Source organism: Blennius ocellaris (assembly GCF_963422515.1).
Source record: "Blennius ocellaris genome assembly, chromosome: 18".
Classification (NCBI taxonomy): domain Eukaryota; kingdom Metazoa; phylum Chordata; class Actinopteri; order Blenniiformes; family Blenniidae; genus Blennius; species Blennius ocellaris.
Genome location: NC_137667.1, coordinates 7225592 through 7248737, shown reverse-complemented (window position 1 = coordinate 7248737; position 23146 = coordinate 7225592). Strand labels below are relative to the sequence as shown.

The 23146-nt window shown below is 42.4% G+C and overlaps 1 protein-coding gene across 2 annotated transcripts in view; it reads right to left on the bottom strand.

The window, feature by feature from the left end:
• nkain2 (sodium/potassium transporting ATPase interacting 2) overlaps positions 1 to 23146 on the bottom strand; it is a gene marked incomplete at both ends in the record, with an annotated part of 84283 nt that overhangs the window by 37898 nt on the left and 23239 nt on the right. For both annotated transcript variants that reach the window (XM_080514587.1, XM_080514588.1), the window contains one exon: positions 1989 to 2126. In XM_080514587.1, coding sequence (XP_080370713.1) covers positions 1989 to 2126 — 138 coding nt within the window. The remainder of the gene's footprint in view (positions 1 to 1988; positions 2127 to 23146) is intronic.

Genomic DNA, 23146 nt, shown 5'->3' with positions numbered 1-23146 from the left:
AGAGGCTTCACTTTTGATATTGTTAAAATGCAGAGAAATAAAAACAACTGCGAAGAGTGCAACCAATCACCTGAATCAAAGCAGACAGGGAGAGAAAATGGATCGCAGCACAGCGCGTGCGCGCGCGTGTGTGTGTGTGTGTAAAAACAAGCTATAGGAAGGAATGAATGAACAATGGAAGGGCTGAATTTACAAACTTGCATCAAACTTTCAATTTCCTTTATATTGTCTGAATCAGCTCACTAAATATTGTGTGGGCAGTTGAAAGGCCTTTGGATGGGGGCGGCTGTTTTTGTGTGCGTGTGCGTGTGCGTGCGTGTGTGTGTGTGTGTGTGTGTGTGTATGTGGACCCCTGAAGCTGTTTTAAAAACTACAGGAAGTTTTTATCGACAGCTGTTGGAAACAGAACACAGATAAAGAAAAAAAAATGCAGCTGGAAAGTTCTTCCTGTTCCAACTGCAAATACACACATATTTTTACAGTATGCATAATACATGGCCAAATATGTACATCTATAATAGATAAACTATACGATCTTCCTTCAGTCTTGTATCCACTAGCTGGATTTGCATAAATAATAAATAGAGACTCATCTTGTTATGAGCATTCAAGCTTTATTTCATGATACATTCTCACAGCTTGAATGAACGGTTTCCACTGTGGACGAGTGAGGAGATTATAAAACTCTCCTCACAGTCGAGAATATTATTATGTCACAGTTTGCATGGGTGACCATTATAAGAGCCCTAAAAAATGCAAACTTACAGGAAAGGTCTCCTCTCCGGAGACAGAAAAAGACATTAAACTGTCACTCAGTTATTCTTCAGCCCTCATTATTTCATGTAGAAAGCTGAGTGCAGGCTAACAAGAGGCTGATGCCACATCGACAGCAAAGCATATGTAAAATGCCTTTTTTCCAGGCTCAGTGTGTGTGTGTGTGCGTGTGCGTGTGTGTGTGTGTCAGATATGGAGATTCATATTCCTTTTGGTAGCAAACAGCAAGTCACTTCGGGGTATATTGTCCATTTTTTTCAGTGAAGACATGATTTAAGGATGGCTTCTCAGGGCAGACTGAGTCAGTAGATATAGTTAAAGTTATATTAGAAAATGAATGTGAATTAATGTAATGTCACCATACATTACGAAATAAACTGTACCTGTGTGTGTGTGTGTATGTGTGTGGGCGCGCGACATTTCTGAGGTGAGAAACCTGAAAGCCATAATGCTGAACATGTTTTTTAAGGGCTAATACGTGGTTGTAAAAATGCGACGGTAATCCCTGACACAGATAAAGTAAGGGAACATACACAATTTACAAAGGAGACATGTTTATCAATAACTACGATGTGGATTTTTTATTGATACGTTTTCCAAGCAACATGGTACAAAACTGTAGCATTTTAACATTAATTGGAAAGGTTCAGATGAAGTTTTGTGTGTTTCTGCCGCTTGCTGCTGTTGAGAATCCATCCATTTTGTGTTTTTTAACCAAAATCCCATCTGCTATGAGTTGCACTTTTTTTGGCAGCTTTTTTGTGTGTTTTTTTTTTTTTTTGGATGTTAACACAAGTCATAACACACTATTGCTGAATTTTCTGCATTTTTTTCAATGTGCTTTTTGACTAGTTATGTGCTGAAAATGCTAAAACCATTCAATATAAATCTCCGCCTACGATTGCTATCTTTGCACCCTGCCTTTAAAACCGGCAGGCACGCCGAATTAGCGCTGAAACATACCCATTGTAGCATTTTTGAATTATACATGGTATTTTATGTGCAATGGCAGGGGGTGGGTGGATCGGTGGGTTACACTCAACAATTTTTTCCCCTTTATTTAACCTGTTAAACACATATTTAAAGCACTTTCTGCACTCATTCTACGAAAAGTGCTTTCTAAATAATGTTTGATTTCATTTGATTATATTTAAAGTCATTTTAACAAGACGCAAGGTGCCTCGCTGATGTGTGTGTAAGCGTGGAGAACTCACTCCGGTGACGTATCTCGGCCTGAACTGGATGGTGCCGAACAGGCCCAGGATGACGACGATGATGTGGAGGAAGTTAGTCAGGATGGGAGCCCACTGGTAGCCCAGGAAATCTATCACCTGGCGCTCCAGCACACTGACCTGAAGGAAAGGAGAGATGAGGAGGGCGAAAGTTCAGTCGCAGCAATAAAATACAAATCAATGTCACGTTTGGTGAAATATTCGATAGCTGTGGCCAGTAAATGACACCAAAAGATGGGATTGTCCACATGTCAGGAGAACAGCCTGGATCAATGTCTTTATTAGACATGATATAGATGTCACTGAAGTGATGGGGCATGACATTGGACAACAGAGGCACGCAAACACCGTTTCATATGTAAATGATGATTAATGAGACGAGTGTGTCATTCACTGGCTTTTAAAAAAGGACTAATGAAGAGGCAATATATGCACTTTGACATCTGCTGCTGCCAGACGAACATCTGTTCTCAATCAGCCCTAACCTTCATTGGACGTCAACATCATGGATAGGAAAACATCTTTTGTTAAGGAAATTTCTCAATTAATTCTGGTTGTCGATGGGGGTTCAACTGTGTGCCAACTATGTCACAGATGCCCATTTGGATGTCGCATGAACCTGTTTTGGTTCACAGAGATGAAAAATATGGGAACCTTCGAAGATGTCTGACATGGTAAAATCCCCAACTTTCTTGGTCCGAGTCAGCAAGTCCATTGTCCAGTGTCTCCTAACATACCATGCAATACTTTTCAAACATTCACTACTTCAGCTGATAAAGCTACGCACATCTGAATGGGACTGTTTGAAATTGCTTTGCCGACTTTTTACTGTCAAAATTAAAATCCAAACTTTAGAGAAACAACCCAGCTCCACCAAGGTCGTTCTGAGGCTTCACTGATTTCGGCATCCTCATCGCACCCTATTTATTCATTGGCCGTCACATCTGCACCACAGAACTCAGTAAAAGGTCTTTGGGTTAAAAAAGAGTGTTTGTCACACTATATCATAAATCACAGATGCTCTATCATAATGAAGTAAACTGTAATCAGTTATACATGCATCACTGTGAAGCTCCCAGGGCTGTGTGTGTGTGTGTGTGTGTGTGTGTGTGTGTGTGTGTGTGTGTGTGGTAGTGGGGGGGTTATTATCATTCACTCACTGAAGCCCTCATGCTGAGATAGTTAATGAAGTCAGCACAGCGTATGATATGGCACTGCTAAATATATTAACACACAAGCATGCACGCACATACACACACACACACACACATACACACACGCGCACGCACACACACACACACGCACACACACACACCGAGACAGAGAGAGGGACAAAGGGGAAGGCAGGAGACAAAGAAGAGGTGTGCACCAAAAAATATGACAAGAAATAGAAGAGAAAAAAAAAGTAAGGATATCGATACTAGCTTCATTTCACATAAAACAGACCGCGAGACACTTTTATCTAAGATGTGTTTAAACACCAACAGTTTAGATGTCAAATCAATGCCTTCCTACTCTGTTTTTCTCAATCTCTCCTGCACACATGTCTGCATGGCTGGGTTCAGAGTGCTCTAATGTGACACCATATGGCAACACTACAAGCCCATAGCAGGTACACGCACACGCACAGACACACGCACACACACACACACACGCGCATGCATGCAGGCGGACAGGCACACGCGCACACAAACGTAAGAATCTTAACCCCGCAGACAATGCTTTTAATTATGAGGGCTTGATTGCCACATTTCCAAGAAGAAGAGGAAGAAGTGGTATGAATGTGGTGTTTGGAAATATGTGCATTCAACCACACACTTGTGCGTGTGTATGTGTGTGTGTGTGTGCGTGGCCATGTCAGAGCAGGTCTGCTGTGCTTGCACTTGACAGCACCTGCTGTTATTGGATGCACCAGGCTCATCTGGCGACACAATACGTGTGTGTGTGTGTGTGTGAGAGGTGTGAGACACACGGTCTTTGTGTGAGCCCCTTTCTGTGGCGGACAGGCTCAGTGTTTCTTTGTGTATCTGCTTCATTGTATTATGTAAAAGTGTGTCCTCCATTGGCTAATATATAGTGCTGCAATTGTGACTCTCTCTCTCTCTCACACACACACACACACACACACACACACACACACACACACACACACACACACACACACACACACACACACACACACACACACACACACACACACACACACACACACACACACACAGGCCATTATAAAAAGTCAGAGGGCCTCCTAGCCCATTACCGAGACCCCTGGGGACCCCTCTTTCATCACCAATAATATAAACAGTCTTCTCACCAGCTGGGATGCACACACACCCACCCACACACACATACACACACACACATACACACACACACACACCCTAAAATGTACAATAACTCTCACAAACATGGCGCAGCAGAAAACTGTTTGGCGGAGGGATTAAAGCATTTAACCACAACAAACAGACAGTCATGACAAACTCATTTCTGCTGGTGTTTATCCTTCAAACCCGGGTTAATATGGAAACCAATAAGAGCAATATTCAACTGCAGACCATCTGTTCCATAGTGCTACGCTCATCCTTTCCTGCGAAATTCTCGTTACACGGCTCAGCTGCAAAAACAACTAACCTCAGCTGTGTCGGTACATCATTCTTTGTAACTCAGTCACCCAGGTCTCCTGACAGACGTGAGACAAAGCGCGCGGGCACCCCCCCCCCCCCCTCAGCTGTCACACCGGCGCCCCTCTTCACGAATGAAAAGACAGGAGAAGCTTTGTGAAATCGCCTGGCTTTTCCACAACTTTGACTGGAGACCGAGGGCGGAGGGGGCGAGGGGAGGTGAGACCGGAGAGACGTGAACGGGACACCGGCGCTCGCAGCACCTTTGTGAGCGGATCTGGCAGTTTCGTGAGGTGCGCAGCTGATGAAAGCCGTGCAGGTGGAGCTCCAAGCTGGATAGCCGCGTCTTTTGGGAGCTGCTGCAACTCGCTTTGATGCTGCTGACAGAGATGTTCATTCCAGCGCTGCTGCTTAGACTAGGAACACATGCACTTGCAGGTTAGTTATCTAATGTCGCCATGTACTGTAAAGTCGACATGCGGACGGCAGAACATTAGTCTCAATACATGTTAATATGTTTGGGAAGGCTGTTGTCATAGTGGGGAGTTTGTCCTTTGCAGTGAATGTGGTTAAAATCTCTGTGAACACACATTTAGGACAGTATATGTAATTCTCTGTTTGAATACAGTTCACAAAACACAGCAAGCAACTCGTTCTGCAGCCTTCTGTCAATCTGTCTGATGCCAGCACAAAAATCCCTCCGGGACCTGCTATGTTTATTCCACCTACTGTTTTGTTAGCATAAAGCGATGCTGGTGCACTCCCTTGCGTGAATTTTCCAAATGTACGACCGTAGTTATCGTGGTCTGAGTAAAGAGCTCCGTTGTATAAATGTATCGTAACTAGCAGCTTGTTTGCTACAAGTTTGAGCTTGACTTGGAACAACTGATGACATTTCTACAGAAATTTCAGGAGGTGGAATTTCACTGAAGTGATTACCAATGTTTTACAGAGCGTTCGCATGCGACAACAGGTTTTCCCCCAAATACAACGACAACACCTGCCCCGTCACCCAACTGTTGTTCATTGGTGTTAATTCTGTGAGAAGTTGAGCACAAATACTCCTACCGAGCAGTTTGTTTATGTGAGTGTGAGTAGAAAACCACACAGATGTTTTACGTTGAACCTTGTGTTACTTGAATAATCTAAAAATAGTCACATTTGTTCAGTAGCTGTACTTTTTTTTGTTTGTAATAAATATTGAGTTGGAAGGGTGATAATTGAGTGACGGATGAGCAAACATAATCTATTGAGAAAATATGTGCACAGCCACTTGAATATTAATTATACTATTGACTCTTTTTACAAGTGGATTTTGCGACTGTGTTTATAACTGGGGTTTTATTTGTCATTTATGTACTCTACTGGGCTCACACTGGGCTTCCTGAGGTCAGAAGTCTTAGAATTGACATTGCAGGAACTGTTTTGGAATTGGCTAGACAAACTGAGCCTGCCAGTCTGAACTGAGGGCATTGCAATGCCAGTTAGAGACAAATCTCTGTCATCCCATGAAGCGAAGTGAAGGGTCTTTGTAGACATGCACAAATCTCACACTAGAATTATCATACACACATAAAATCTACTTACACAGGTAGAAATTTTTGATATGCACACACATATCTTTGTCCCACTACTCACAAATTGAAGAATACGCTAACAAATCTCATTACGGACTACCAAATAAAATTAGGTGCATACAAGTATCGATACGTCCACAAATCAAATACTCAAACAACACTCCACCTGCAAGCACAAGCCATTATAAAATGTCTTAAAATAGCCCCATATAGAGTTTTAGCTTGTTGAGGATCGAAATCTTCCAGACTGTTTGAGAACAAAAGCGCTCCCTGTTGCACTCGTATGCAACCCCACAGAGACGTGGCTGAGCGCCGACATGCCCCGGAGTACAATTTCACATCACTGCGTCAAGGTGAGGAGCAAAAACACCGCAGGTCATGTTAAATTAACTTTTAAAATGAAAAAAAGAAAAGGAAAAAAAAAAAAAAAAAGAAACTGATCATTTACCGGGGTCGATGGAGCGTTTCATTTAAAGAGAGGTGCGTGCGTTTGTACGTTGAGTGTGACACACGGCACTGACGCGAGGCTTCGGTGACGGTGAAAGACACTCCGCCAAAAGATCAGCAGCAGAAAGATGAGGCTGATGAAAGGGAGAGCAGACACATGGAGGAGCAAACAGGGAGAGAGTGCCTTCAGTGAGTTTAGGAAAGATTTCCGTCTATTTGATAATGAATGATGGAATGATATCAAAGAATCCTTATTGCTCGAGACAGAAAGACATCTGCACTGTGAGACCATTACGAGACACTGCGGAGTGATAAAAGTGTCTTTCATCTTAAACAGAAGAAGAGGAGCGGGAATAAGACTACGAGGGACGGAGACAGAGAGAGAGAGAGAGAGAGAGCGACAAGCCGAGATATGTGATGAGAGGGCAGTGAGAGATGGAGAGCTGATTAAAATCCCACTGTTACTGAGGAACGAGGACGAGATGAGACAAGAGGCAGGGGGTGAGAGAAATGAAAATGTCTCATCTTCTGCCCTTCGGTTCCTCCCTCCTTACCTTCTCTCCTCTCCTGGCTGCTTTCTCCTCATTCCAGTCTTCTCATTTCCTGCCAGCCTCAATCCTCCTCTCATCACCCCCCCCCCCCCCCCCCCCCCCCCCCCCCCCCCCCCTTGCTCTCCTTCCTCTTGTCTCCTCTCCTGCATATTTAATATGCATTCATCTGTTACCAGATCTGTTGTGTCATAAAACAGCAAATTACCTCATTGGCCTCCTCCCTCTTTTCCTCCATTACTGCACTACCTCACTCCTCCAGTTTCGGCGCTCCCCTGCTTTACTCCCTCTTCATCTCCTACTCATGAAGGATTTCCATCGCAAGCTTTCGTTCGTCTTCCTTCCCACGTCCTCCCCCCCTCTCTCAAATCTCTTCCTCTCCTTTCTCGTTCCATCAGCTTTTTGGCCGGCAGTTTTTGGCTTTTTTTTTTTGCTCGGTTCTATGACCTTTAAAAAACTGCTGATCAAATTCTGCTGCTCATCCCATTACAGACGACAGAGAGGGGGAGGAAGATGAAGGGGGAGGAGATCAGGTCAGACGGGGTGGGCTGTGTGTGTGTGTGTTTGAGGGTTGGGGGGGGGGGGTGAGATAGCTGGTTAGGAGAAGCTAGAGAAATAGATGGTGGATGAGAGAGAACACAGCAGGGATGAAATGGGAAGAAAAACAGGCAGAGGAAGTGAGAAAATGTTCAAAAAGACTTTATGAGTCACTCAGGGAGCATCACGTCTGAGTAGCAACATCCAAGCAAATCGCAGACACATTGAAGTAAATATGCCCTTTTTCTCCCGCACGACTTTCATTCTGAAACTTTTTTTCTTTTTTCTGCTTCTATAATCATCGTAAACTTTATTCTCCTAATAAAACTCCGAAGCAATCGTGGTTTACTGTTAACTTAATTAAGCCCGCCTGCCTGCGCAGTATCCCACTGTGTACAGCAAAAGCAATCTCCTATCGATCTGGTTCACACAACGATCAATTCATCTCCATTGGAGGCTATTAGGGACCATTTGTGGCTACTTAGGGCTCGGAGAGAGAAGAAAGACGGCGGAGAAGATGGGCCGAGCAGGCAAGAGGGAAAATAGAAGAAAAGCGTCTTGTAAGAAGAGAAAAGGGGAGCGAGAGAGAGCGAGCGAAGAAACAAAGATGGAAGAAGAGCAGCGACGGAAATAGACAATGATATAGGTGAAAATCTCTCCATTAAATATCCAATTTCCTCTATTCAGGGAGGCTCATTGTCATACCAACTGTTCAATCCTATCTATAATAGCCATAATGTCCTGAGTCACCCAGCTTTGCAATGACTGTGCACAACTCCGAGTTAAAGTCCCACTTAAGCTCATGTTACTGGGCAGCCATTGGTGTACTTAAGGCTGCAGTCATAGGCACTATAACTTTCATTGGATGAGGCGCAGGAAGGATTACCTGATGCTCACACAAATGATCTGCAGTCTTTGCACGACATAGAGGAACTTTCAAGATAGTCGTATCAAGCTCCTGCGCGGCCCTGAGGTGCGCTTTTTAAATTTTCTGATCTTATGGGGCTTTTGATGATGGTGAATGAGATTATCAAGATACAGCGAGAGACATGACTTATTATTTAGCTCTGTGATAGCATTTCATCATGTGGCTTCTGTAGCCCTATGTGCAGCGGTAAGGCTGAAAACCCCCCCCCCCAAAAAACACGCGGGTTCAAACAATACCAGTGCTTAAGAACCTGGGAAAGAGCCAGTTTTCTTTCTGGCAGCAACTAATATCTGTCAGAATCTATAATTTGGAGAATTTCTACAGCCACTGAAAAGAATAATAATCTCATAGACAACACATGCTTCAGATTTTTATTATGTCAAGATGAAGAGTCAAGGTCCAAAGTCTGCTCGGGGGTGTTTTGAGCTGTTATTTTCTTTTAGATGTCCACACTATCTACAGAGCACGGGTCTTTCGGGAGGCACTTCAAAGGCACAGTCTCCTTTAGTTTTGAGCCCCGAGCATAGAGCAAACATTAAGCCTTGATCAGAGGACCTCAGAGATCCACTGGAGTTACAAGGCTGCAGCGGAGTCACAGGCCGCGCTCCAAAAATGATCCCAAGAATTCAGAATTGGATTCAAACTTTAACCGAGAGCCAACGCGGAGAGATGAAGAGCCAGGTTACGTCAGATGTTTCACTTGTGGGCAACGGTCGGAAAGAAGAAGGTTGTATGAAGTATAACCTGACCAAGTCAGACGGGTTTGAAACTGTGACGTTGCAATGAGAGGGTAGTCTTTATAGCGAGACACAAGAGGCAATCACTGAAAGTGTTATCTTAATTTGTACACATAAATAGATTCAGAAATTTAAAAAGGGCTTGACATGGAAGTTCGGACCTTTGTCTAGAAAGGACACGAAGCTGAATAATTGTTTTATGCTGGTAAACAAAAAAATATTAACAAATAAAATTGCAAACATACCGACACTAATACATTCCAGTTTTTTTTTGCTGATTCACTTTGGGTTGCATTGAAGAATAAAAATATTGCATTACTGGCATGATTGCAAAGTGGCTAGCATACATCTGTTTATGTATAGTTAGATATTGTATGAGATTAACGTTTATTTTCTTTTTGTCAAACATTATTTTGTCATAATTGAAGGAGAAGTCTTTGGATGTTATACCTTTGCGCTTCCTCACATTCCTTTTTAAATACATATGCCTGTTATGATGATGGACCCCGATTTGATTGTATAATAGAAATAAATGAAGTTCATTATTTCATTCAAATCAAACACACATACATGTTGTTGTATTATCAACTATACTACCAACTGGACTATACCAACAGTCTGAATGTGTTTGGTCTAAACTTGGACTCAGAGTAAGATTTAATTGCGGAAGCACAATCAATATTTACCAGTGGTATTTATGAAATTGGCAGAATTATCAAACTTGGCAACGAAAAGTTTCTATCGTTGACTAAAAACACCAAGGAAAAGCCACATGAAACAAAGGGGCACATTGCATTGTTCATTTTCAGTGAATAGTGGGAAGAGGGGTGTGCCGTGTTTTATCATTCACAGATAAAACACTAAGATACTATAACTCCTAATATGATAAAGAAAACATATTGACGATGGCAATATAGCAAAGTTGTTGCAAACTGTCCAACATGAAGATGAATTCAGGGGTCTCAAAAGCATTTTTCAAGCAATAGCCACTTAATTTGCAGCAGCAGTAAAAGAAAAGTGTGAGAGTCTTTCACACATCGAAAAGACATTTGTAATTTTGGCGACATTTGCGAGGCGTTCAAGGACAGAGCCGAGTGTTTTGGAAAAGTTCACACCCCCAGTACAATAATTCTGATTATCTATTTGAAATAACAGAATCAGAGCCCTGAAAAAAATTGCCTTCAAAAATTACGACGTAAACATTTCCCCTTGGTTTTCTCCCAAAATCAACATTGAAGGTAAAAACTGCACAGCACTTGGCTGGGGTGTGTAGACGGTAGAAAAAGCATCCCGTTTCTTTTGGAAGGCATTAAGGAGCAGGGACCTCAGGCCATTTCTGCATCCGTGTTCAAATGGCAGTGTTCAGGCCTTGTTCATGCCTGTATGAGGTAAAATAGTAGTACTGCACACGCTTCAGGGTTCAAGTTAATGGATGCCCAGTGTGCTAAAAACAGACTGACGAACATCAGACAGACATCTTTGTTTTCATTAGATAGCGTTTTTTTTATTTTTTTTTTATGGTGTATCGACTGTTAACTGTCATTCTGGCTGTATAAGAATGTAATCTAACAACAATAAATGAAATTTTAAATGGAATTTAACCAAAATATCCATATCTAGATCAACTGTTTTTTAATCGTCAAGGAACACCATCAATCACATTAAAGGTACATTTACCGAAATGAGGAGCAAATATCCAATAGAGCGGTTCCACATTTAACGCTATTGATTCATTCATTTCACACTTTTTTTTTTGCCCGTCTTCATGTCAGTTTTTAAAAAATCACACTGCCAACAGATGGCGGCAATGGATGAATGCAGCATTTTCCATTTAGCAGTGCGCTTCAAGTATCTGGGTGTGTCGAGTGAAACAACTGGGGTGGATCAACGAGCGTGTTAATGAAATCTGTGAAGGACGCTTGTCACTTGTCTTCATGCTACGAATACTTGGGGATATGATGAACAACTGCTGGCCCACAGGCAAAATCCTATTTCCCACCTAATTTGCAATAATAAGCCTGAACACCTGAACAAATCGCAACTGCAAATTGGATCCCCTGGACGTCTGACAGTCAAATGGAGCATCGATGGTAAACCAGACAGATGGTCTTTACACAAATCTTATTTTTGGTAACATAAACATCCCTGAACGGAATCTCTGTATTGCTTGAACCAAAGTGGTGTTTCTCCCGTTAGTCTCCAGGCTGAAATTCATTCAGTTCCACACATCAATCAAAGCAATCCCGTCCTTACAGAAGATACTTCATTCAGTTCTCAGGATGAAGATGTTACAAGGCAGTCAACATGATTTCACCCATCATCTCCATGGGCTGTGCCATGCTCCGACCACTGAATTAAAGGCAACTGCCGGAGGTTGTATTTCACACAGAAACAGCCTTGAATACAATGGACATGTTTATCTTTCTCCTCCTTCAGAGTGCTTTTCATCAAAAGCTGTCAAATAAATGGTATTGCCTGAGACTTTGCTGGTCTGACAGGTTTCTAAACAGCTTTGGGTTCAAAGAAATGTCTGATAATAACAGCATTAACTTATATTTGATTTCAAGACTGTCATAAAAATGTGTTCAGTGAGTGTTTCGGTGGTTTTTCTTTTTTCTTCTGAAAAAAGTCCAACTTTTGTTTCTTGATATTGTATGTCTACATGGGGCGGCTGCCGCTCGCTTGGTAGAGTGGGCCATCTCTCAATTGGAAAATTGCAAGTTCAATTCCCTATCTGTCCACATGTTGAAGTGTCCTTGAGCAACACAATGAACACCCAAACTGCTCCCAATGGATGGGCGAGGTGCCTTACATGGCAGCTGCCTCCATTGGTGTGTGAATGTGTGTGTGACTGAGTGACCGTTACGAATAATGTAAATCGCTTTGAGAACTGCTTATATGGTGGAAAAACGCTATAGAAGTGAAACCATTTACAGATGTTTAATTGGCATGCCAGTAGTTTTGTGTTCAATTGCACTGATGTACTGAAGAGGACCCGAGGCGGCATCGTAATGACCTTATATGATCCAAACCTCTCGTTTTTGACATTTTCTAGATTGCATAAAGTGCCTACGAGTTATGATTATGAGAAGAACACATCCTGTCAGTGATGACAGCACACTAATAAAAGAGTTAACTCAAGCAAAGTCTCGAATTTTTTTTTTTATCATTACTCGCTATTAATACCACCACCACCACATTAGTCTGCCAATGCTCCCCACTTGTTCTTCCCTCGGTCCTCCTCTCCTGGCCACGAACATCCTGGATCCATTTCACATTTCCTCGTGAATTAACGAGTGATTAAAATTCCTCGGAAACATTTCTGTATGTAAACGTGGCATTTAAATGTCAGAAACACCAGCTAATCAGTTTGGTATTTCAACAGATCTCCCCCCTCTGTCTGTAATGGTCCACCCCTCTTTCTTTATCTATTTCTGCTCATGCTCTTTTTTTTGTTTTCCTGTCAACTGGGTGCTGCTCTCTCCATGCCTGTAAACAACAATGGCAGGGTGGGGGGGGGGGGGGGGGGGGGGGGGGTGAGTCTGTTTCTGTAATGGTTACTTCTGATGCGGTTGCATTGTCACTTTATTTCTCGCTTGTTTGTGCCGGCCAGTCCAACAGGCGCGCTAAAGCCCCACTAATAGTGCAACACCGGTGAGATTCAGTGGCGAGGTTTATCCGCCCAATCAAATTAGCTGCGGTGGCACAATAGATGGCGTGTCCCCATTGCAAAGTACAGACAGCGTAAGGGTTATTTATAGCAGTGACATCTGAATGGTTCACACAAAAATAATACACCCACATGCATTCACAACTGAATACACAAGGACAAAACAAAAAAACAAAACAAAACAAAACAAAAGCCAGACAACACTGATACGCAGAAACACACATGGAGGGCTGGAGGACATCCTCTCTTGCAGACTATCAATCAGATACCAGCAGCCTGCCTGAAATGAGAACACGTGTGTGTGTGTGTGTGTGTGTGTGTGTGTGTGTGTGTGTGTGTGTGTGTGTGTGTGTGTGTGTCGGCGGGATCCGAGTAGAATGTTTCATTAGCAATAATTGCAGGTTGCAGCAGATGCTCCTTACAGTCGTTTGCCATGATTGACCAACTGATTAAGATTAATATCATTCACATCATCTCAAGAAATGCACCTGTCCTCCCTCTCTCTCTCTCTCTCTCTCTCTCTCTCTCTCTCTCTCTCTCTCTCTCTCTCTCTCTCTCTCTCTCTCTCTCTCTCTCTCTCTCTCTCTCTCTCTCTCTCTCTCTCTCTCTCTCTCTCTCTCTCTCTCTCTCTCTCTCTCTCTCTCTCTCTCTCTCTCTCTCTCTCTCTCTCTCTCTCTCTATTAATCAAATTATTTAGCGGTGATTTGAAAGTCTTTGATGGAAACCTTGTCCATCTGCTCGTCTCCCCGCTGCCGCCTCTGAAAGCTTTTTTTTTTTTTTCTTCTCGTTCTCTGTCAGATTTCCTTTCTTTCGTCTGATCTGGTGAAACCACACAAACGCTGACATAATCAGAGGAAAACAGAAAGAGTGATGCTTGGAATTGTCTGACTATGTTTTACCTGCTATGCTGTTTTGATCAAACCTGGACCGACTTTGACGAAAGCACACGAGAGGAGGATGGGGGGGGGGGAAGAAATTTTAAAAAAAGACAAAAGAGCTGGATGAAACTTGTGGAAGATCGTTTTGAATTACACAACTTGTTCAGCAGATGAAGGAGAGTGCTGTTCTTGACACTTCAAATCCTATTTCTTGATAATACATTATTCAAATGTTCATGAAAGGTTTCCGAGCTGCAAGAGGTGAAACCTTGTTACGCCCAGCGGTTGTACATTGAAGAATTTGTACAGGTGCTGGGATTTGGAGCCGATGTCAGGAGTTATAGCATTGGAGCTCCCCTGCGTTCCCTCTCCCAGTTAATAATAGCTTCAGCTTCCTCCTGCTTATTGCATTTTGCCTCTTTGTTGATCTTTAAGCCCTCCCATTGGCTTTCCTTTCTCAGCTCTCACTCCTTTTATTCTGTGGTTTATCACACACCTCTCTTCCCCATCTTGCTTTTAGCTTGTCAATTTTACTTTCCCGCCGTTTGCTCTTTATCCGTCTCCCTCGCTCCTCTTTCAGTCCTTCTGTTCTTCCTCCTCCCGGTATCTCGTTTTCCTTCTTGCCTCTGTTTTCCATTATCTGCCCCTTCCTCGTCTCTCCTCCCTTTACCCACCCCTCTCTGCCCTCCCTCTCCTAATCGGTTTCTGTGTCACTATTCAGCGCACACACACACAAATGCAGTAGCATCCCTCCTCATTCAATCTGTAAATGAATTATCAGCCCACCAATGGTTCTTCCCTTCGTACACTTATATCTTAATGGCCAATCTATGCAGGCAGTGCTTTTATGAGGATAAAATGTGTGTGTGTGTCTGTGTCTGTGTGTGTGTGTGTCTATGTGTGTATGCTGGTTAGTTCAACTGCTGCATGATAAATAGGAAGTATTAGGAGGCACCTCTATTGCAACCCAGGGGCTCCCGTTTTGCGTCCGTGCATGTGTGTTGAGTGCATGGGTGAGTGTGTGTGTTCATGTCTGCAGGTGTAAATTGTGCAAGCATGTTGTTAGGGTTTTTTTTTTGTTTGTGGGGGGGGACTTTTATAGCGAGCACAAACAAGAGTAATAGCAGCACAAGCCGTGTGGTTTCAGTGTATTTAGTGTCTCAGGCACGCGCACGTCAGCGAGGGAAGAAGCAGGAGTGGAAATGACACCAGATAAACCCACAGATGGACGCCCAGCAGGCTAAGAAACATTAAGACAGCACGTGCGCGCACACACACACACATACACAAAAAGAATAGTAAGTAGATATATTGGTGTCTCTCTCTCTCTCATCTCTCTCTCCTCTCTCAATAGCCTCATGAGAGCTGGATGAAACCAACCACATCATTGGTAGCTGTGGTGCATGTGTGTGGCGATATAGACGAGCAGCATGCCACTGAGTGTGTGTTGCATAATCGAGGAAATAAACAATAACAGACCTGAAGTCCCTGTGAGTTTACAGTATCTGAGAAGCGACTGCAGCATGAAAACAGCCAGGTAGATTTTATAAACACAAGCTGTGCTCCTAAATGTTTCAGCTCCCTCAGTAAGTCGGGAGACAATAGCCTCAGTGTGGTTTATTGTGTCTGGGTCCAGGCCAGAACTAAATTAACTTTGTGTCCCGGGCTGAATGGGAGACATGAAAAGAACCTGTGGTGTCCCGGCTGACAATGAACTGCCGGGGATCTTTGTCACCCTTATTTAAATGGACTTCATTGTGCTCACGGTGCTCATGGCATCATTGGACGCCGGGCACTTTGTTTCCCTCCGGCCCGCTGTCATGAGGCAGAAAATGTTGCCATATTTTCATGGGATCGCTCCGGCTGCTATCACAGAAGCTGCTCGCCGTCAGTGGAGCACATCCATGTAGCGCCCGCTCACGGAGCATGTGGACATGAAAGCCGTGCGTTTACTGTACTGAAACATTCACGAGCAGACGACACTTGAGACGTTTATGACGCCGTAAATCTGAAGGCCGCCGTGGCTCTCCATCTCTCTGCTACAAGGATCTAAACAGACACCGTTTTTACAGCAAGGCTGTCTTTTCAGATGAGGGTTAAGTTGAGCTTGAATGTGTCTTGGCAGCCTCGGCTTCACAGATGATTTACCTGTAGCTCCCTCATTGTGTAAAACAGTAGCATCAGGCTCATTTATGTCCATGAATTACAAACTGCACCATTTGTTCTTTGGGCCTGGGCCAGTCAAATCATAGCAATACAACCTAGAAATGATGTAAATTCTAAAAGCTCTTCTCTAGTTTTAAGAGAAAGTAGGATACATTTTCTGCAATGCAATGTATGGATTTGATGCCAATGTAATTGTGCTTGCAGGTTTTCATTGGAGCATCTTTACAGTCTCCCTCAAGCAAATTGATCCCAGGGGCCGGGTGCTCGTCACTCCCCTACTATAAAAAGATTAATAAAAAGGATGAATGACAGCACACCTGCTGCTGCTATTAAATGTGCTCAAAATAGTTCCGAATTGAAGTAGCTTCTTAATTTGATAAGTTTGGTTACTTTGGTTAACTAGCTTTACCCTTAAGGTGATCTGAGGCCCTGCACAAAGTCTGCATTGGGAAAAAATAAGGATTTTGTTGTTGCGACTCATGAAAAAACAGCCTATAGAAGCAAAACGAAAAATGAGCATAATAGGATTCCAGTAAAACAATCTGTTGATTTTTCTTTTTTTGTACATTGGCATATCTTCAGAGGAACTGATTCATATGTAGGACAAAATGTAGCTGCAGGTGATTCCTGAGTCACTGTGAGATTAATTCAGATTGCTGCTGCACGTAATATAGAATGGGTTTATGGAGGCAGCAAACAATTATTTTTCATTATTGATTTCATTTTTGCGTTTACTGTAGTAATTGTTTAGCCTATAAAATGTCTATAAATAGTCAAATGTGGCCATTTCAGAGCCCAAGGTGACATTTTTATGCTGCTTGTTAGGTTTGATCAATCCTTGCATAATTTCAAAACCCATAAACCAGGAGGAAACATTAAATCCTCGAGGCAGAGATGGTGGAAAAGCAACTTGAAGAAGTTATCAATTGATTTCCTGCAAATAATTGGTTTAGTGACCAATTGTTGCTGCTCTTTTTTTTTTTTTAAGTTGAATCTGAGCAGCCTACTGCTTGCCTGGATAGCGGCAGGTCTGCACTTCTGTTTGTGTTTTCAAATGTGATTTACCCGCCACACCAATCCAATAAGTGTGTATGAGTGTGTGTATGTGTGTGCTTCAGCTGTCACAACACTTAAAGATATTGGTCTTTAGCCTTCAATAAAAAAAAAAACAAACATATAAATAAGTCTCACTTTGGCATCTGGACAAAAAAAAGAAACTCTCACAGATTTTTCTTTACAGACAAAGAGCCTGAACCAGTGTGTGTCTGCATATGTGTTTGATTCTCATTAAGCAAATGGCCCAGCAGAAGGAGTCAGCACTTCAGTTTAGAGGCTGTTTAGGGCAGGGGCTGTGCTGTGATGCTAAAATTTTGCTGATTTAATATTAATCTAATTATGATTAGAAGCAACAGTGATTTTGTCATTATCGGGGTTTTTTTTTCCTCCAAACCGCCGCTGCCGCCACCATAACACTGCTAACTGTTCAGCTTCCTTGATAACCATATTACTGAGTCATTGTGTTGCACTCAGAAATAAAGGGGGCCGTTTATTCAATAAAAATGTAATTGCCACTAAATGGTATGCACACAAATCGAGTGAGTCTGAGAGCTATAACGGGCTCAGAGGAACTATTTAAAGTCCCCATTAGACATGTTTGCTTGTGTCTCTCTTTATTTATCCAACAAAAGTTACAGTATCACAGCCAGCACTCACAACAGCTTGAAGCCATATCAAATGAATTACAAGAAGTCTTAAGCACTGGAAAACCAAGGGCAATCTCTAAAATGCATTCAATACCTTGTGGGTAGTGTGGATAATGTAACACGAGCCTCCTGCTTGATGGAAACATGCATTTCAATCAGTGAAGTTGCATGAATTTTGCAAATAAAATCCAGAAGCAGCTCTGGCTCGACACATCAGTGAACTTTGGATACAATTTTTTTTGTTCTTTTTATAGATTTATAAATAGTGTGATTACATTTGCGAAAGTATTACATGGCAGAATTTGGTGTGTCATAGCTTTAATTTCATGTGACATGATGGTTTTGGTGTTTTTTGTCGTGATTTGTATTAATTGATTTATGAATGCCGTTCAGTAATCAGCGGTCTCGCCTCATAGCTCGATGGTTCCTGGTTCCTGGCTATAAACTCACTGCCTTTCATCACAATCTCTGCAGTGCAAACATTTGCCAAAACATAAATTATCCATGTTAAAGATGCACAGAAAGAATACACTATAACAAAGGGTGATTTGAGATTGATATTTGATCTCCACGGAATAGGATAGTTTGAAAATAAAACTAAAAATCAAATCTCTTCTCTAAGAATTGGGATGTGTGAACTCGAGAAGTCAATTTTGTTGCGCTGTTTGATCCCTGCCAAACTGATACTAACAGTAAAAAAAGTAAAATAACCAGCAGACTATACAATTTTTTTTTCACCCCAATGAGCAAATGCACTGCTTACATAAGGGTTCCAGCAACTGGTGAACTGTACAAGCCTACACGCTGTGCTGGTGGATGGAAATTGCTCTCAGTGAGCTACAAATTACTACTGGCATCAAGAAACACAGTGCATAGGGTTAGAAAACAACCGCACAATCATTTTAAAGCAAGCGTGATCATAATAACGATTTTTGGACTGTCTTGCGGCAGCAAAGCCAACGTGTGGATTTGCTTGTTTCTGTATGTTTTGTTTTTGTTGTGAGCTTTGATCTGCAAATGTGCGCTGCTGGCTCGGAGCATGAATGGAAAATGAAGGAATGTCTTGCTTTTCTTAATATGGTGATGAGCTGCGATGTCTTCTTAGGCTGGGTGAAACCGCAGCGTCTCTGGGTAAATGATGTCGAAACATCCTGGGTGGAGGTAGGACTGCTAGCAACTGGAGCCATGATATGGACTCATTATATGGTGTTTTTTTATTTTGATGGAGCCTACATGCTTGCTTTCAAACACTGCAAACATGGTCATGGGGAGCTGCTAATGGCTCTATATCCCCAACCGGTGGCACGCAGCCACATGATAGTTAACCAGCTTTGCACATCATAAAGCGCAAATTTAATTGACTAATTCAATTGACTAGTGAGGGGGCTTTCGTTTAATTGAGTAATCACTCCTGTCTCCATTATTTACTTTGCTATAATTAATAAAAAAAAAAAAATATATGACTTAGTTGAAGGCTTGATTTTAATGAAATAATAAAATTGTGACCAAAAAATGAAGTATATGTAAACAAAGGAGCAGAGAAACAATAATGGAGCCTGTTATTACTGGTGACTTGTTGTTACTGGCCAGATAATGATTCAGTGGTGAGCTCACCTGCTTCAGCAGTTCATCAGCCGGAGCTGTCAGTGTTTCTGCATTGCCGAGCGTCTCAAACCAAAGGTTGCACACAGCAAGCAGATTAGTTTTACTATTACTTCCAAGCTAACGGCCAATAAAACTTCCAGTTTTTGCTTCAATACAGTGCTCCAGAGCGTCGCGGCAAAAGATTTTGTTACTTGCAGCATTCAAAACATGTGTTGTCAAATGGATGAGAATTTAAAAATATATATATTCATGTCTTTTTTTAAGCTGCAGTGGGTTTCGCTCTGAGAGCCATGACAAACACAGCTGGGAGTGCTGCATTCAGAGGCATGATACACGTTGCAGCAATAGCTAAAAAGGCAGAGATTTATTAACGCTTCATCCTGCACTTAGGCGTCCATTTTTCACTTGTTTAACTGCGAGCTACCGGAACTGCGCAGGGAAATACTCCAACGTGCCATAAAAGCATCTGCGTTTGTGAGTGGCTGGAATGAGAAAGCAAAAAGCTCTGTGATGTACATCGACGCGCTTACACTTCTTTAATTAGGCGTAAACTGTAAAAAGGGCTTCTTCTACGTCCCTGGACCGTGCAGGTGGTTATACACAGCTTGTGGAGGCCTGGAGCGAGTGACCCGACAGGAATACTCACTCACACGGCAGCGTATTAGTCAAACGGCATCTGACCTAGCCTGCTGTGTCCTCTTGACTGCTAGAAAGCCCATACATCCTCACACCGGTCTCCATTAGCCTGCTGCTCGCGCTGTCGCTGACCCTACATCTGATGCCACACTCTATGACACACACACACACACATGACCCATGCATCAAAATCACTGTGGCGTACTGTATTTAAAAAAAAAACTGAAATATAAAAAAAAAATTAAAAATTCTCTGCTCGGATTATAGCACAACAGATGATCTGGAACAGATGATGTTTAAAAGTATAGAGAACAATGAGAAAATGAGCATGGTTTATTAGCTGAAATTACATAATAGATATAATTTTGACATTGTGTGAAACTGCAACAATTCAATAGAGCTCAATATGTCGACATATTCAGCTCTTAGATTAAGTGGTAAAGCTTAAAATGAATTTATAGGCACAGCAAATGACTAGTTGAAAACAGTCATCACTGCTTCAGCTGTCAATCAAGTATTTTGTGTCAATGTGAAATTATGAACATGTTCCAAAGAAAATACAAACTGTTGTGAGGGTTTTAACCACAATCATGTAAATGCATAGAATATTGCACATACATTCGGTATGTTTCTATCAGCTGCGTTTCTTCAAGAGCATGGCGTCATCAGATAAGTTAAGTCATTTAATCTTTATGAAGATTATGGAGGTTTTATTTTAATCACTCTAGTATCCGGGCTGAATTTTGCTCTTTATTCACTAATTTGGTTGGCCATGCAACTTATATTAAGAAGTGATTTAATTTACCGGAACAATCCCATCTGGGACCACTAAATGTTGCTGCATGACGACGGTGCCATTGAAAAAGCTCCCAATACTCTGAAGTTTCATTGACAGCACAAACACAATTTTAACAAAAAGAAAAAAAAGCTACAGAGCAGAATGAAATCAAACAAATACAACTGTTGAAAATGGATGAAGAGTAGCAGAAAGTTGGAGTTTCTGTGAAGGACTGGAGAAAACGAGTCAAACTGTAACCGTGATATAAAAAAAACCCTAAAAAAACCCCAAAACAAAACAAAAAACAAAGATTGTTGATCTGAGCTAAAAGCATGACAGGAGGAACAGATTCAGAGATGGGTTCTGGAACAGCAGCGACCAGCTGAGGTTTATTGATAGTGGAGTTACAGATGGTCATAGAAAACTAAATGCATTTTGTGCAGGGTTTTTGCTTCTTCATGATGCATTTAATAGACACAACCTGCAGTCCAGAAAATATGGTAACAAGATTTTTGATGCACCAACCGTGACTCAAAGCCTGCGTTTATTCTTCTTCTTTGTTTTTAATCTATAATTACAATTATTGCAGACTGAGACTGTGAGCAATTTTTTTTTAAACACAACTGATCCATGTTCATCCCTTGTTTGAACGTTTCCTGTACAAACACCCCGGTGGAGCCTTCACTCCCGCTGCTCTGCTAAACCGGCTGCTCACGCTATACGCTCAGCGACACCGACAAACTGTTCACCCTCAGACTTAACTTAACTCAACCCATTTAGCTCAGGCAGTGTGGAAAGATGCCGCTGGGGGCTCCGTCTGTCATCCCCGCAGGAGGCGTTCAGGTGTCGCGCTCAGATCGGTAGCCTTTTGTCCTCGCAGGCTAGCGAGAGAAGAAGAGGTTCAAGTTTCACAAAGTAACATCTGAACAGCTACTGCGAGTCAAGAGAGCGACTATTCTGTGAGTTTAAAAAAATAATCTGATGAAATGTTACATTTTTACTTTTCCGAAAGGAACGGATAATGAACGGATAAAGTAAAATGGAATATGGCCTACAATGAATATTATAGGGTCCTGCTTTATAGCTGTAACCTTCCTACATGGATTTATATCCATCTCCACTCCTTTGTCCCCTTCATTCCACCTTGTCGCTCTGTCCCCCATCTGTTCCAGCTTTATTTAACCGTCCATCCATCCTCCACTGCTTCCATTCCTTCCTTGGACCTTGTCTGGTGCGTGTTTATTCATCTTTTCCTTTCCTATGCATCCCTCCGCCCCAGACTCACTCCTTCCTCCATCTATTGCTTTCTGCTACACCTCGCTCGTCCTTCACTGCTCTCCTCCCTCCTTTTGGGTGCCACATTATCACCGCTGGCTGTCAGGTTTCCACAGCAACACACACACACACACACACACACACACACACACACACACACACACACACACACACACACACACACACACACACACACACACACACACACACACACACACACACACACACACACACACACACACACAGGCAGATGCTCGCCACTGCAATCAAATCAACCCCACATATGCAGAATCGAACACAAGAACCATTGTTCCGTTCTGGTTCTGTGTGCACACACACACACACACACACACACACACACACACACACACACACACACACACACACACACACACACACACACACACACACACACACACACACACACACACACACACACACACACACACACACACACACACACACACACACACACACACAAATGTAATCACAGTGAGTGCTGAGAGTGCAGTGTCGAGGTGTGAGAGTTCTAAATGCTTGTGCCTGCCATCAATCATAAAATCCTTTCTGGTGATTGGACAGCTGACAGTGTCGGCATTACGCATCGTCTCTCTTTATTTCAATCAATCATGCCCTCCGCTGCAAGAGGCCTACAGATTGCCAAATGATATTGGCTTGCTTTCGTCAGACTCAGAGAATGATTGTGTCACTTTCAGGGGTAGAGTTGCGATTTCCGTTACTGTTTGTTCAGGTGATGGGCTTTTGTGTTTTTTGTTGGGTTTTTTTCTCTGAAACTTTTCAAAATTGCTGCCGAAACATGAACAGATATGGGCTAACTGGTAGAGATGCATCGTGATATTACGAGGAACATCAATACATTTTTAGCTGTCAAAAAATTGCTGCCGGAGCAGAAAATAAGCAACCTCTGTCTTCTTTAAGGTTTCTTTCAGAAAGTCCATACATACAAGTATTTTTGGAAACTAGAATAAACACATAAGAGTTATTCTGAGTAACTGACTGTGGTACTAAGCAGA